Source organism: Mesoplodon bidens (genome assembly GCF_964165515.1).
Source record: "Mesoplodon bidens genome assembly, chromosome: 11".
NCBI lineage: Eukaryota > Metazoa > Chordata > Mammalia > Artiodactyla > Ziphiidae > Mesoplodon > Mesoplodon bidens.
In genome coordinates, this window is record NC_138167.1 from 6,412,537 (window position 1) to 6,428,931 (window position 16,395).

The 16,395-nt window shown below is 39.0% G+C and overlaps 1 protein-coding gene across 3 annotated transcripts; it reads left to right on the forward strand.

The window, feature by feature from the left end:
- Positions 1-17: 17 nt before the first annotated feature.
- C3AR1 (complement C3a receptor 1) lies at positions 18-16,371 on the forward strand. Of its 3 annotated transcripts, XM_081248170.1 has the most exons (4): positions 18-69; positions 5,634-5,738; positions 8,887-9,015; positions 12,732-16,371. In XM_081248170.1, the coding sequence occupies exons 3-4, from the start codon at positions 8,981-8,983 to the stop codon at positions 14,191-14,193; spliced, it is 1,497 nt and encodes a 498-aa protein (XP_081104296.1). In that variant the 5' UTR covers positions 18-69; positions 5,634-5,738; positions 8,887-8,980; the 3' UTR covers positions 14,194-16,371. The 3 variants fall into 3 exon arrangements, with proteins under 3 accessions (XP_081104296.1, XP_081104295.1, XP_081104297.1); XM_081248169.1 differs by lacking the exon at positions 18-69 and having other exon boundaries at positions 5,055-5,738; XM_081248171.1 differs by lacking the exons at positions 18-69; positions 8,887-9,015 and having other exon boundaries at positions 5,055-5,738.
- Positions 16,372-16,395: the final 24 nt, after the last annotated feature.

The following is a 16,395-nucleotide window of genomic DNA, read 5'->3' on the forward strand; positions in this document are numbered from 1 at the left end:
TTCCGCTGGGTTCCTGAGATTAACCTCCGGTGCCGCGGGTCCGGGAAGCCATGTTGAAACCTGGAAACGGTGAGTTTGCGCGACTCACCATCTTGGGTAAGGGCAACGGTGGCCTCCAAGTGAGTGATTCTCGTTAAGGAGCTCTCCATCCCCGAGAAGCGAGGAGGGAAAGCGCCATCTTGCTCCGGGCAAGGGTCCGCAGTGCTCTGGGAGGGTGCCGACCTTCGTGAATTCGGACGAGTTTCTTTCTTCCAAGAGTCACTTTAAGACGTGTCTTAGAAACCGTAGTTTCCAAGCAGAAAAGGGGAATCCGCCCGTCGGTATTCCCAAATTGGGTACCTCCAAAAACCGTATGACCCAGGCGTAGACAGACGTGGTGGATTTTAACCTTCCAGAGTCCAAACTTCAAAAATGGCCGCCCAGCCTGATCCATTGCCTTATACCACCTTTTTATCTCAGAGTTTCGAGAACGGCACCTGTTGAAATAGTCCGCCACACTTTCAGTGTGTATTCTGGTTATCTTTTTGGAAATTTTGCCCGTGTTAAACTGTAAATGGGATCAACTCATTCCTGACCCATTGGGAAAGCACCATGAACTATTTAATAGCCGATATTTGCTCCCAGTTTTATTATAATGATAGATTCTACTGTCTCCATAAACACATGACTCGTACACTCCAAAGGTATACTTGCCACCATTCCATCACTTAATTGATTTAAGTAGCACAGACAGCAAATGGAAAACCGAGATACCAACTCAAGGCTGTCGACAGCGGTGATCTTCACCGCCTCATTATGTTGACTGGTTGGAAACCTGTCTCTAATTTGTCTACCCTGCGTAGCAAAGTGATATCTTAAAATTCAAAGAGAAGCATAATATCTAGCCCTTATGAGGAGGTGTGTAATCAGCTACTCTCGTACACTGTGAGCAGGAAGGTAATTTGGTACAGCATTTCCGAAGGTAAATTTAGAATTGATCAGAATATTGTGGTAACCTTCAATGTAGCAAATCCACTAATAGCTATTTTAGAGAAGTTTTTAATGTGTGCAAAGAGGTACGTACAATAATGTTTATTACAGCATTGTTTGTAATAGTGAAAAATGGAAACAACATGAATGTCTATCAACAAAATGGGTAATGGCATATCCATTGCTATAGGATGTTTTGAGGTGTGTGTGTGTGTACAATATATATAGTAAATAAATAAGTATAGGTATATAGATATTAAGGCCATAAAAGAGATCCAAGATTTTTTTAAAAGCAGACATTCACTTAAAATTTCAGTAATCCTCAACTACTTAAGGTTTCCTGAGTTGTCCATGTTCTTCATATTCTTCATACCTTTGCATGCATTAAACCTTCTGTCTTAAACACTCCCCTAGCTTGTTAATTTGGCAAACTAATATAGTCACATATCAGCTCAAATGGTACCTCCTCCTGTGTTTTTGCCAGGTCCTTTAGATGAACTTTCTCTAATGCTTCCACTTGCTTCTGTTATACCTTTTCATTGTATCTAACGTGTTATTATTCTTCAAATATCTCCCACTAAACCATCAGCTCTATAAAGGCAAGAACTTTGCTTTTTCAGCACCCAGCACATTGCCCTTCACATAGTAGGCAGTAATAATTGTTGAATAATACAAGATTTCTGCTTAAGTCCAATCATTTAACTTATTAAGTTGGCCATTTCCCCAAATCCCCCAATGTAAGGACTCTACATATACTTTACAAAAAATTCAGAGAATATGAAATTATAAAATGAAACGTGAACTTCCACATCTCTATATTATTAACAACTTTATGCCAACAAATTTAATAACTTAAATGGTAATGGATGTACACAATTTACCAAAAATAATTCAAGAAGAGATAGAAAATTTGAATAGCCCTGTACCTGTTAAAGAATTTGAATTTATAACTAAAAACCTTCCCACAAAAAAACAAACCTCCGTGCCCAAAATGTTTCATCATTGATCAAACATTTTAGGAAGAAATAATGTAAATCCCATACAAATGCTCTAAAAAAAAAAGAAGAGGTAAGACACTTTCCAACTAATTTTTTTTTTTTTTTTTTTTTTTTTGCGATACGCATGCCTCTCACTGTTGTGGCCTCTCCCACTGCGGAGCACAGGCTCTGGACACACAGGCTCAGTGGCCATGGCTCACGGGCCCAGCCGCTCTGCGGCATGTGGGATCTTCCCGGACCGGGGCACGAACCCGTGTCCCCTGCATCGGCAGGCGGACTCTTAACCACTGCACCACCAGGGAAGCCCCTCCAACTAATTTTTATAAGACAATATTACCTTGGTACCAAAACCAGAAAAAGATGTTACAAGAAATATATATATATATATATATATATATATATATATATATATATACACACACACATATATGAAACTACAATGAGACAACACAAAAAGAACCTGGGTAAGGCAAAAGAAAAAACAGAGAAAAAGAATAGGGATGGGACCTGGACCTCTGGAAGGGAGCTGTGAAGGAGGAAAAGTTTCCACACACTAGGAAGCCCCTCAACTGGCAGAGACGGGGTGGGGGGGCAAGCTTCAGAGCCACGGAGGAGAGCGTGGAAACAGGGGTGCAGAGAGCAAAAAAATTTGATCATTTGACCAAAATGCAGTGACCAGAGGCTGACAGAACTCAACCCCATACATCCCCTAGCAGCAGTGGTCCAGTGTCTGCTAATTCAGTGTTCCTGGTGACATTATAGAACATAACTTCCACGAACACGGAGACAGTAGACCAGATTAGCATTCACAGGGCAGCATGGTGGCTAAGAGCACAGGCTCTGGAGGCCAGCTGTCTGGTTCTAAGTCTTCCATTTACATAGTGGTGTGAATTTGGATAACTCATTAGCCTCTTTGCATCTCAGTGTCCTTTTTGACAATGAGGTACTAATATTAGTACCTATCTCATCATTGGGGTGTCGTTAGAGTTAAATAACATGCAGCCAATGAAGCACTCAGCACAGTGTCTCGTAGATGTCCTCAACGTGTAAGTTACCACTATTATTAATATTAATTTATATTTGGAACAAGAATGATCATGTTTGTTTAGGTAATTATAAACATAGACACATTCAGTTTTAGAATTTCAGGAGCTGCACAGCAAAGAACATAATAACTAAAATGGAGTTACCATTCGAACACCATTTTTCCCTAAATGACTGACAAATATGGCCAGTGTAGAAAAAAACATTTCACCTGAAATGAGTATGCGTGCTACTGTGATTTATAATAGGAAATATATATATATCTTGATCTGTGCCCCCGGCTCCTAAAACCCTTGTAAATTCCTAGGTGACAAGAGCATTAGGAGCAACTTTTGTTCTAGTATTTGGTCACTGATCCCAGTTTCTGACACAAGGGAAACCCTTGTAATTTCCTGGTGATAGGAGTGTCTTTTGATCCAATGAGGTGACTGGGTGGGCTCTTGGATGGCTTCTGGATAAGGGCTCTGCAGAGACCAAGCCATGATTAGAAGCTTAGAATTTTCAGTCCCACCCCCCATGCTCTTGAGAAGGGAGAAGGACTGGAAATGAAGTTAATAATTGAACTTGCCTGTGTGATGAAGCCTCCAAAAAAATGCAGTAACATGGGGTTGAGAGAACTTCCAGGTTGGTGAACACATCCATGTACTGAAAGGGTGACACACCCCAACCCTACTGGAGACAGAAGCTCCTGCACTCAGGACCCTCCCAGACCTCGCCTTATGTAGCTCTTCATCTGGCTGTTCATCTGTGTCCTTTATCATATCCTTTAATAAACTGGTAAACCTAAATAAATGTCTCCCTGAGTCTGTGAGCCACTCTAGCAAATAATCGAATCCAAGGGGAAGAAAGTCATGGGAACCTCTGATTTGTAGCCAAGACAGAGAGAAGTTGTGGGTAACCTGGGGATCTACAACTTGCAATTGGCATCTGAAGTGGGGAGCAGTCTTGTGGAACTCAGCCCTTAAGCTGTGGGATGTGACGCCATCTCCAGGTAGATAGTGTCAGAATTGAGTCAAATTGTAGGACACCCAGCTGATGTTACAGAATTGTTTGGTGGGGGGGGTGGGGAACACACACATTTGGTGACCACAAGTGTCAGAAGTGAAGTGTCCTGTGTGAAAGTAAAGGAGACACATGGGAGATGGAGACCTGTGGTTTTCCCTGCACAGAAGGAAAAACGGTGGTTTTCAACCCAACATCCTTTTGTATCACCACTTTCTTTGCCCACATTCTAGTGGAAATGAAATGGGGAAGAAAAGGCAAAGGATAAATGAAATGGAGAAGACATTTTCTAAATAATGCACAAATAGGATAGCTAACCTAAAAAATCCATCAAAATTTACTCAAAAATTTATCTACACTTAAAACATTTATGAGAGCCATCTACCCCTCGATAATCCTGAATTCTGTCCCCCCTAAAAAATTTTCTTATGTCTTCTCATTAGGTCAGATAAACACAAACTGAAACCTAGTCCCTGGTCCATTTTGGGTTTCATGGAACTAAAGTCACAAAGGGTGTTCATGAAACACTCAGTTTACTTCCCCTTCAATCTCTCTTCCTTGGCTGACTGCCCTGGATACATATTATAATAGAAAATCAATCATCAATAAATCATAGAAGAAACAAAGTTTGCTAAATTTTCTTTAAACCACTCAGATTTGAATGATTCATCATGCCAAATTTGGCTGGGTTCTTTCAAGATCCAGGCATCAGTTCATCAGATATTTGTTATTATGATTGGATTAACAGTTTTTGTTTGTTTTATTTTATTTACCTTTCGACTGAATTACTTTAATTTCTGGGTGACTTTGTCCTTCAGTTTGTGCTCTTACTTTGTTTTATTATAACTATGTGCATAATTAGGCAGCTATACTATAGGGAGTAGAGAGTGTGTCAAATCTACATCCTTGAGGGCTATGGGTTAGAATTTGATTCGACAGAAATGATGTAACTTAACAATGTGAAGGGAACATTCTGTAAATTATTTTCTAAGAGTCCAAGATGGGGGAATAGTTTTGATACGATAGTCAACTGGAAGCCACATTAATTTTTTGACCTAATAACTGCTAACATTTATTGAATGCTTATGTGCCAGCAGTGTCTTAAGCGCTTTGCATGTATTAATTTATTTACTCCTAGCAGTCCTATAGAGTAGGTACAGTGAATATTCCCTGACTGTCATTGCCCAGCCAGGAAAACAGAAACCATTGTAGGTATTTCAAACAAGGTATTTAATACAAGGACTTGGTTGCAAAAGTGTTGGAAGGACTAGAGGAATAAAGGGGGAGAAGATAATATAACTTCAGGAAGGTACTTCCCTAAAATTGGAAGAGAAATACTCACAGGGCTGTAGCTGCTGCTGAAAGCAGTAATCCTGCCAGAGCCCACAGTTGCCAGCAGCTGCCAGGCTCACACCTGCCATCTCTGTTACAGAAACCCACCAGAGTTGTCTGCTGCTGAAGGAGCCAGAAAATAAATGATCCCCCTTTCAATCTCTCTCTTTTATATTTTAATATTTTTAATGTTTATTCTATTTTATGGTTTTGTTCTTTTATTTTTAAAACATATTTGCAAACTCTGCACAAACTAAATGTCCATCGACGGAGGAATGGATAAAGAAGATGTGGTACATATATACAATGGAATATTATTCAGCCATAAAAAAGAATGACATAAGGCCATTTGCAGTGACATGGATGGACCTCGAGATGGTCATACTGAGTGAAGTAAGTCAAACAGAGAAAGACAAATATCATATGATATCACTTATATGTGGAATCTAAAAAAGTGGTACAAATGAACCTATTTACAAAACAGAAATAGAGTCACAGATGTAGAAAATAAACTTACGGTTACCAGGGGGAAAGGGTGGGGAGGGATAAATTGGGAGATTGAGATGGACATACGCACACTGCTGTATATAAAATAGATAACTAATAAGGACCTACTGTATAGCACAATGAACTCTACTCAATACTCTGTAATGGCCTCTATGGGAAAAGAATCTAAAAAAGAGTGAATACATGTATATGTAGAACTGATTCACTTTGCTGTACAGCAGAAATGAACACAACATTGTAAATCAACCATACTCCAATAAAAATTAATTTCAAAAAAAGAATCAAATGCAATGATTCCCTTTTCTCTTCACTTTCCAAGAGCACATGAACATGCCCCTCTGGCAGAGCCTAGGCAGACCCTGCCTGAGAGGCAGTCTCGGAGATGCAGTACTCAGGCTTCACTTAGAGAAATAATAAGAATGGGAATGGGCCTGAGTATCAATAAATAAAACTTGACACAATCCCTGTTTTGCAGGTGAGGAAATGAAAACACAGAGTCTGAAAAATTCCTGTGCAGCCACACAATTAGTCAGTGGCAGAGCTGGGATTCAAGCTCAGGCTCTCTACGCACCTTCTATTGCTCCCTGTGTGCTTTTTACTCCAGTCAGACCACTTTACCTGTGTCATTCACTCACACTGGGCTTCCCTCCACCTTAATGTGTGTTTTCCCCCTACTTGAAATGGGAGAATTATAGATTGTTAGATGTAAAAGAAACCTTAAAGATCACTCGAGCCAGCCCTTTAATTTTACATCTAAGAAAAAAATTCTAGGTCAAGCATCCAGCCCAAGGTCAAGTATTTAGTTATTACTAAAACTAGAACTCAAATTCCTAATCTAGAGCAGTTTTCACCTCAAGAATGTTCTTCCATGAAAATTTTCCAGCTAATTCTAACCTCCACCAGGTTTCATCAGATTTGTCCTTAGCTAACTAGCCATAGCATTTGTCTATGTCATCCATAGTTTTTGGCACTTGGTTATTTTTTCATTTAGAGTATAATTATACTTGGTCTAATAATGAATCTAATCATTTTTCATCAAAGTCCTTAAGGACAGAAACTTTGTCATATATTTATTTTTAATTCTCTCAGACAGAGCAGGCTAGAGATTATACAATTCTAAAATTTTTATTTTGGCCAAATGACTACAGATTTCCATCATTGAAAATGTAGAATTAATCAGCGACTCATAAAATGTTGTAATATGACTGTGTTTGCAACATATATTCAAAATTTCGCTCTTTCCAAAGCATCTGATCTCTGCTTAGAAACTTATAATTAGATATTAAAAAGGAACAAAACAGAAGAGAATCACATAAATTCCCCCCAAGTTTTCCACCTTACACCATAAAACTAGTACTTTATAAGGAGGGCAGAAGCCATCTAGAAATACAAGCCCTATTCACAAGGTGTTTTCAGTAATTTCCTTCCTGATCTGAAAATCCAAGTAATACAGCTGGAAGTCTCCAACTGGTTTTAATTGCTGTATAATCTTTAGAGAAAGAGGAATCAGTAAAACTGGATCCACACCAGAAACAACTTTAAAGACTCAAATTAATTGTTTGAATTATATTCAAAAGCCAGTATCCTTTTCAACCAAACTTTCATTCATTCATTCATTGGTGCCCCAGACATGTATTATTCCAGGCATGGTAGCAGGCTCTGGAGATAGCCACAAACTCTTGGTCTAGTAGGAAAGAGAGACAGATAAATTATTTTATAGCACTATTAGTGTCTGTCAAATTTCTACCCAGCCTTAAAGCCCAGCTCAAGTGTTATCTTCATGTTTGTTTCAGTGAGAATGTCTTTCCCTCTTCCATGTTCCCAGGACTACCCTGCTAGCAGCCCTTACTCAATTATAATTATATATTTACATCTTTCATTTCTTCTGCATCTCCTACAGTGCAAAGTATAGTGTCTATATTAAGAGCAGAGTACTTGTTTATGATACTGAACTTAATGATAAAGACCTTACCTTTTGAAAATGGAATAGATACCCTCGCCACCGTTGATGGAAGTGTAAATTGGTGGAGTCTCTTTAGTGGGAAATGCCATACCTTTCAAAAATGTAAATTCACATACATAGATTTAGCAATTACAGTCCTAGGAAACTATTCTACAGAAATTTTCACAGATGTGTAAAATGCAAGAGTACTCATTGAAACATTGTTTGTAACTGTTGTAAAATTTGATAAAAACAATATCCATGAAAAGGGGAATAATTGACTAAATGGTATAATATAGAATAATTTAAAAAGTATGACGTGGGGACTTCCCTGGTGGTCCAGTGGTTAAGACTCTGCACTTCCACTGCAGGGGGTACAGGTTCAATCCCTGGTCGGGGAACTAAGATTCCCACATGCCCTGAAATGGCCCAAAAAATAATAATGATAAAGATAGTAAAAGTAAACAGCTTGTCACCTCTTTCTAGAGAAGTCCCATAATTCTTGAAGAACCTGCCCAGACCTTATTTCTACCTTAAGACTTTCCTAGATTGCCCCAGGCTAAATATACCCCTACATGTCATTTTCTACTCTTTTACTTCTACTGCTATTTCTGTCATTATAGTCTGAATTGTATTACAGGTGTTTTTTGTTGTTGTTGTATGGGTACATATTCTCACCAGACTGTGAGTCTCTAGAGATTAGAACACAGTTTAATTCATCTGATTTTTGCACGACAAACTTCTTTGACACATATTAAGCATATAAGAGATGTTACTTGAAATTCATTACATGGGGTTGTGCAGGTCATTCCCCCCAGTTACTCCCCACCCCCACTCTCACATACCATAGGATCATTTTTGTGCATTTCCAAAACAAAGCAAATCCAAAAACCTATAAAGTGGGAAGCTGATGTAAAAAGTACTCTCTCTCTAAGCATACTCTGTGTCCTGCAGAAAATTTTTGAGAACCATGCTCTCCCACTTCTGTTTTTCTTACTTTTCTTATATGAAACATTTAGAAATGACTCACTTTGAAACTCTTCTTGTGGAGTCAGATAGTTGTCAAAAGTGTTGGGTTTAATTTATCATCAGAAACGAAGAGAGAGAGGAAAGAGGAGGTGCTCAGCAAATTTCCTAAACATACTTGACTGTGGTCAAGACAGGACTCGTGGACACCTCCAGATCCATGCTGAAGTCTTCAGCTACTATCTCGGGGTTTTGGTAAGTTGAATTTTGGTTTCAGGATTTTACTTATCTTTTTAATTACTGGTTGGCCAATTCAGTATTGAAAACTAAAAAAAAAAAAAAAAAGTAGAGGTACTTTTCAGCCAAAACACTTGTTGAAATATAAAATGTTATCTTGCCCAGAAAGATTTTTAAGATTCTGATTCATATGTACTTTCATTTCAAGACAGATACTATGTAATATTTAAAATATAGCTCACGCCAGATGACTCAATTTCTTTGTATTGGAATTTTGCTCTTTTTAATCTTTATCATTTCCTTATTATTCTTAATTATTGTGTGGCTCTTGGTGCCTTTCCCTTTATTAGCAATACCAAAGGCTTTTCAGTTATGTGATTATTTGTAGTAAAAAGAGTATTGGCCTGACAGTCATTGGACCTAGGATATGACAACCCTCCTAGTTGTGAATATGTAAAAGTCCCCTAATTTGCTGAGTTTCAGTGTCCAAAACTACAAAATAAAAATAGAGACAAGAAGAGATGATTGCTAACTTTGCTTTCAGTCCTAGAATTCTATGACTCTATCGGTCTCTCAATATTTTATGGGTCTGTGTGTGAATATGTGTGTAGGACAGTGGCTCAGGGTAGCTGCCACATACAACAGTGAAGGAAATGACCCTGACAGGACTTGAATATTGGAATAAGCAAGGTTACCGAAAGGAGAATGAGAATCACTTCTTTTTTTTAGTATTCTGTTGTCTTAGTTATTTTAACTTCTGCTAATCCCTATGGCAGCATGTAGTTAACTCAGCAGAACAGCTTCAAGTCACACAAGTATTTTGGACTTCTACAAAAGGAAACATAAAATGCTGTTACAGCCAGTAAGAATTAGGAACTGGAAAACAAAAAAGGAAGTTAGAAGAGACAGCATCCTTACTGGATTAAATGGACAAGAATAAGAATTTTTCATTTAGTTGAAAAAGAAAAAAAGTTAACCCCCAAAATGAGCATCTGTCCATTCAAGTAATCTTTAATTGTGCTAAATTCTGTGGAACGAGCATTTAGGAACAAGATTCTTTTTTACCATTATGAAACTTAAGGCCAGAATGATAGATAGGACAGCCACAAAAAGAATTATAATACAAGATGAAATGCATCATTGCACAGAGAATATGAAAAGAAGTTCAACCCCCCACACACACCCAAAAATAGGAGGCTGAAGAAATAAACTATGACTGGGATTATAAGAGAAGTTTCAGGGAAGATATATTTGAGCTTGATCTTAAAGAATGGCTAGGATTTCAACAGACAGAGATTAAGAATGGAGGAAAGAGGAGGTTAAGGGGGAGGATATAATTCCATATAGAAGTAAACAGCACTAGCCAAGGAATAGAAAATGCTATTGACTTGGAATAGTGAGTTGTTCAGGAAAGCTATAAAGTAGGGTATGTTTATGGGAATGTTGAAAATCAGGGAAGGGTAATGTCACAGAGGCCAAGAGAAGAAAGTGTTAAGAAGCCAGTGTATCAAATGACATGGATATTGTGGAGGATAAAGACAGAGAAAAAGATGCTTGGGGGGCTTCCCTGGTGGCGCAGTGGTTGAGAGTCCGCCTGCCGATGCGGGGGACATGGGTTCATGCCCCGGTCCAGGAAGATCCCACATGCTGCGGAGCGGCTGGGCCCGTGAGCCATGGCCGCTGGGCCTGCACGTCCGGAGCCTGTGCTCCGCAACAGGAGGGGCCACAACAGTGAGAGGCCCGCGTACCACAAAAAAAAAAATAAAAAATAAAAGATGCTTGGGTTTGTTATCTAGAGTTAGTTTTAGCAGCATGATGGGGAAGAAGACCAATTACAAAGGGTTGTGAAGTGAGTGGTGAGAACAACAGACCCCAAAACAAGCCAGTATCCTTGAAAAAGAGAAACAGTGCTACATTAAGAGACTTAAGAAACCTCCTGATGCAGTGTGATCCTAGACTGGATATAGTTGTTGACAAATCAGGTATAAAGGATTATTTTGGCAACAGCTGGAAAAAATGGATAAAGTCTGAGTATTCCTTAAGGTACAATCTTACTGTATAATGTGGAGACTGCTAACTGATAAAAGTGATAAAAGAAAGCAGTTTATATAAAACAATATGCATTTACACGCATGTTCATAGCAGCATTATCCACAGTAGCTACAATGTGGAAGCAACTCAAATATCCATTGACAGATGAATGGATAAACAAAATGTGGTACATCCATACAGTGGAATATTATTCAGTCTTAAAAAGGAGGAAAATTCTGACACACACACTACAACATGGATGAAACTTGAGGACATTTTGCCAAGTGAAATAAGCCAGTTTCAAAAAGACAAATGCTGTAGGATTACATTTATATGAGGTATCTAGAGGAGTCAGATGCATAGAAACTGAAAGTAGGATGGTGATTGCCAGGGGCTGTGGGGAAAGGGAAGTGAGGAGTTGTTTTCTAATAGGTATAGAGTTTCGGGTTTACAAGATGAGAAAGTTCTAAAAATTGGCTGCACAATAATGTAAATATACCTAACACTACTGAACTGTACACTTAAAAATAGTTAAGATGGTAAGTTTTACGTTATATGTATTTCACCACAATTAAAAAAATTTTTAAACCAATATGCACAGTATAATCTAATTTTGTTAAATTTTGCTTAACAAAAAATATACATACATATAGTATACATGTATGTATGTGAAAAAAGATCCAAAAGGATGTAAATTAAGATACTAAAATAGTAATCCCTGACTAGTGGTAATCCCTGACATTTTTATTTTCTTATTTTTGCTTGCTTATGTTTTCTAACTTTCTTCATGAATGATTTCTTTTTTTGTTTTGTTTTGTTTTCTTGGCCATGCCAAGTGGCTTGCGAGATCTTAGTTCCCCGACCAGGGGTGGAACCTGCGCCTCTTACAGTGGAAACGTGGAGTCGTAACCCCTTGACTGCCAGGGAATTCCCTATCTCCATGAATGATTTCTGTTTCTGCAATAATCAAGCTATTTTTCTCAAGTTATACTCATAAAAAACAAATAAGAAAGAAATGATGAGTGGTAAGGAAATCAATGCAAAGAGGGAAAACAACTCTTGATAAATTTGACAGCAAAAGGAAAAAATGAGGTTGTATCTAAAAGACATAACGGAGGGAATTCCCTGGTGGTCCAGGGGTTAGGATTCTGAGCTTTCACTGCCGAGGGCCTGGGTTTGACCCCTAGTCGGGGAACTAGGATCCCACAGGTGGTACAGGGCATGGCCAAAAAAGAAAACATTTTTTAAAATGTTATTGAAGTATAGTTGATTTATCATGCTGTGTTCATTTCTACTATACAGCAAAATGACTCAGCTATAAATATATATATATATATATATATTCTTTTCCATTATGGTTTATCACAGATATTGAATATAGTTCCCTGTGCTCTACAGTAGGACCTTGTTGTTTATCCATCCTATATATACTAGTTTGCATCTGCTAATCCCAAACTCCCAATACTCCCCTCCCCCACCACCCCCTTTGGCAACCACAAGTCTGTTCTCTATGTCAATAGAGTAGATTTTAAATTGTCTTTCAGAGAATGTTTTTGTGTAATCCAATGTGAAGTCGGAAAATAAAACTAAAACAGTGTGAGGGTCTTTGTGACTCTACATCTTTATGTGGGGAGGTTAGAATTCTAAGAATATGCATTTTTTTAAAGATAGTTTTAACATTTTTGTTTATATTTTTATAAAAGTTTAGCAATGGAGTCTTCCTCTGCTGAGACCAATTCAACTGACCTACCATCACAGCCCTGGGATGAACCCCAAGTAATTCTCTCCATGGTCATTCTCAGTTTCACTTTCCTACTGGGATTGCCAGGCAACGGGCTGGTGCTGTGGGTGGCTGGCCTAAAGATTCAACGAAGTGTGAGCACAGTTTGGTTTCTCCATCTCACCTTGGCTGACTTTCTCTGCTGCCTCTCCCTGCCCTTCTCCCTGGTTCACTTGGCTCTCCAAGGACACTGGCCCTACGGCTGGTTCCTATGCAAGCTCATCCCCTCCATCATTGTCCTCAACATGTTTGCCAGCGTCTTCCTGCTGACCGCCATTAGCCTGGACCGCTGTCTTTTGGTACTCAAGCCAATCTGGTGCCAGAATCACCGCAAAGTGGGGACAGCCTTCACTATCTGTGGATGTATCTGGGTGGTGGCTTTTGTAATGTGCATACCTGTGTTCATATACCGGGAAACATTCACTATAGACAACCATAGTATGTGTGGCTACAATTTTGGTCTCTACAGATCATTAGATTATTCAGACTTCAACTTTGATCTACTGGAAAACGGGTCTCTTGACAACTCCATTGTTGAGCTGCCTGAAGAAATGGATGATAGGTTAGATTCTTTCTCTCAACAAACAAATGATTGTCCCTGGGCAGCCACCGCTGGCCTCCGTTCTCAAATATTTCAAAGAACTTCTGGACATTCACTCCCTACGGATTCAGCTAGATTATCTGTTCAATATCCATATTATAATGTGTTTAAACCAGCTGATGAGTTCTCAGCTACAATCCCCAGTGATTTTCCCATTGAAGATCACAGAACTAACCCACTGGAGAACTCTGATGCTTTTCTTCCTGCTGATTTAGACCTTTTCTCTAGTGCCTCCGGCAGCTCCTCATACACATCGGAGCCATTGGAAGATTTCCAGTATGATGACTTAGCCCAATTTGCATATGGCCATCAAGTGCCAACACCCCAGGTAGCAATAACCATCACTAGGCTAGTGCTGGGTTTCCTGTTACCCTTTATCCTCATGGTGGCCTGTTACAGCCTCATTATCTTCAGAATGCGTCGGAGCCGCTTCACCAAGTCTCGGAGCAAAACCTTGAGAGTGGCTATGGTGGTGGTGGCTGTCTTCCTTGTCTGCTGGGCTCCGTACCACATTGTTGGAGCCCTTTTACTGTTTATTGACCCAGAAACTCCCTTTGGGGAAGCTCTGTTGTCCTGGGACCATGTGTCTCTTGCTTTAGCATCTGCCAATAGTTGCTTCAATCCCTTTCTCTATGCCCTTCTGGGGAAAGATTTTAGGAAAAAAGCAAGACAGTCCATGCAGGGAATTCTGGAGGCAGCTTTCAGTGAGGACTTGACACACTCTACCAGCTGCCCCCCAAACAAAGTCTCTTTGGAAAAAAACAGTATCAGTACAGTTGTGTGAAAATATGGAGCAGCTGACCCAAGCAGAGGTTCTTAGGCATTCACCCAGCGCATCATATTTCTAAAAAGACGACAGAGATGGGGAGCAGGGGATTTCAGAAGCTGTCAGAGAATCAATCCAGAGGGTCTTAAAGTGTGGTCCCAGACTAGTGGCATCGGTATCACCTGGAAAGTTGATAGAAATACAAATTCTCCAGCCCCACCAGAGACTTGCTGAACCGGTCTCTGGGGGTGGGGCTCAGACAGTGTTTTCACAAGCTCCCTTGTTTCGGATGAATGCTAAATTTGGGAAGCATTGTAAAGATTAGTCTATTTCTATCTCAAACAAAGCCATGTGAAATAAATGCGAAGGCAGTCTCCTTTAAAATGTTTCCATCATTAAATTTCTAATTTCCTTCCAGATTCAAGTTAAAACCATTTCTTCTAGTCCTACCTGAGTGAAAGGTGATCATTTATTCTATGGCTTTGGTGTGGTGATGGTGGTGGTGATAGTTTTAAATGAAAAAAAAAAGGTGCATAAAGAAAGTCTGTGAAAACAAGGAGTTATGAGTCTGAGTCTGGGGCAGAGTACAGTGCCAGATGCCTGCAACTTGGAATACTCCTGGATACAGGACGTAGGAATTCTGAGTTTCCATTATTACAACTAAATAAGCATCTATTGTGTAAAGACAGACTACTTAGGCATCTAAAGACTTTCTCATGAAACAGTATGTAAGCCGCAGATCGGGGCGTTCTCTCTTCCCTGTTTTCTCTATCTGCCTATTGATAGAATCATCTGTCTTTCTTTCCTTTTCTTAAGCTCCTTAATTCCCTTATTCCTCCCCTGCCTCTAAATCTTCTTCCAGACTTTATGCCTCTAATAACCAATAGTTTCATAAGATGCCAATTACTCCCCTCCTCTAGCTCCACATTAGTACTTTCCAAGAAACTCATTTCAAATGAAAGGAGAAAGACAGTGGAGGATAGGGCAGCTATTCTTGAATTCACTGCAATATAACTGAGTACCCTCTGGGCACGTTATCCAACTTTAAAAGAAAACATGACTGTAGGTGTGTATCTTTCATGCCAAAATTACCAGATATATCTTCGGGGTTTTTTTTAAATTAATCTTTATCTTTACCAAAGTAATACATGCACGTGACTTAAAGAGAACCTAAGGCTTATAATGAAATCTAACAGGTTTCCTGCCCAGCCCCTCCTTCCTCCCACTCCCACTTCCCAGGGATAACCTTTGAAATGATTTTAGATGTTTCCTCTGATATTCACCATGACATTTCTAAGTCATAACCTTATGCTGCTAGTTTTTGTAGACGTGATAAAATGACTTCTTGTTTTGAAAGATGACGATTTTTATCCAAACACATTCATATTTTTTGTTTATTCAGCATCCCAATATTCATTACCCATCATCCTTTCATTTGTTCATGATCACATTTTCTTCTACTTTGTCGACCCATTCCAGCCCCCCTTTTCTTTTTCTTTCATTTTTTTCAGAAAACATTATTAAACCCCCATCACCTTCTCATTTTTCTCTGTATATAAAGTTTTATGTGTTAAACCTGTAAATTTTCAGGTTTTGTTTGTACTATAACATAGCCTCATCTGCATACAGTGATTTAATCTGAAAAAATAGAAAATGAGATGTCTTAGACTTTACAAGGCACTATCCTTTGTTCAGTGGTTGAGGGGAGGGTCTGGACTACAAATAAGTTATAAAGTACTATGTGGAAAAATTTCAAATCACTAGGAATGCTTTCAGTTGTGCAGTAATGATATCTGACATGATGTGAGATTTGCCATGCTACCTTCCAATTTAATCTGATCATACATTTGATGTGAATAAATGCTTTCTTTCTGAATGGTTCCTTGCAAGGCTGAGAGATTCATTGATCCTTTTAATTGTTTGACCCTCAGAATATATCATAATCTCTAAACATACAGCAAATATAAATCTCATAGTGGGTAGCTGTAGGCTTGCTATAATGATGATTAGCTGGGCTTCTGGAAATCCCAACATTTCTCACGGGACCCTGGGTATAAGTCCCTAACTTCTAGGGTTACTGTATAGGATACCAGGGTGAATGATTCTGGCATAGTTATAAAGATTCAATAGTTCAGTAGCTGACATTTCTGGACTCCTTTTGAGTTCTGTTTACCCTGGAAATGTATTCTGAAGAAATCCCTACAATTGGAATTCCCTCAT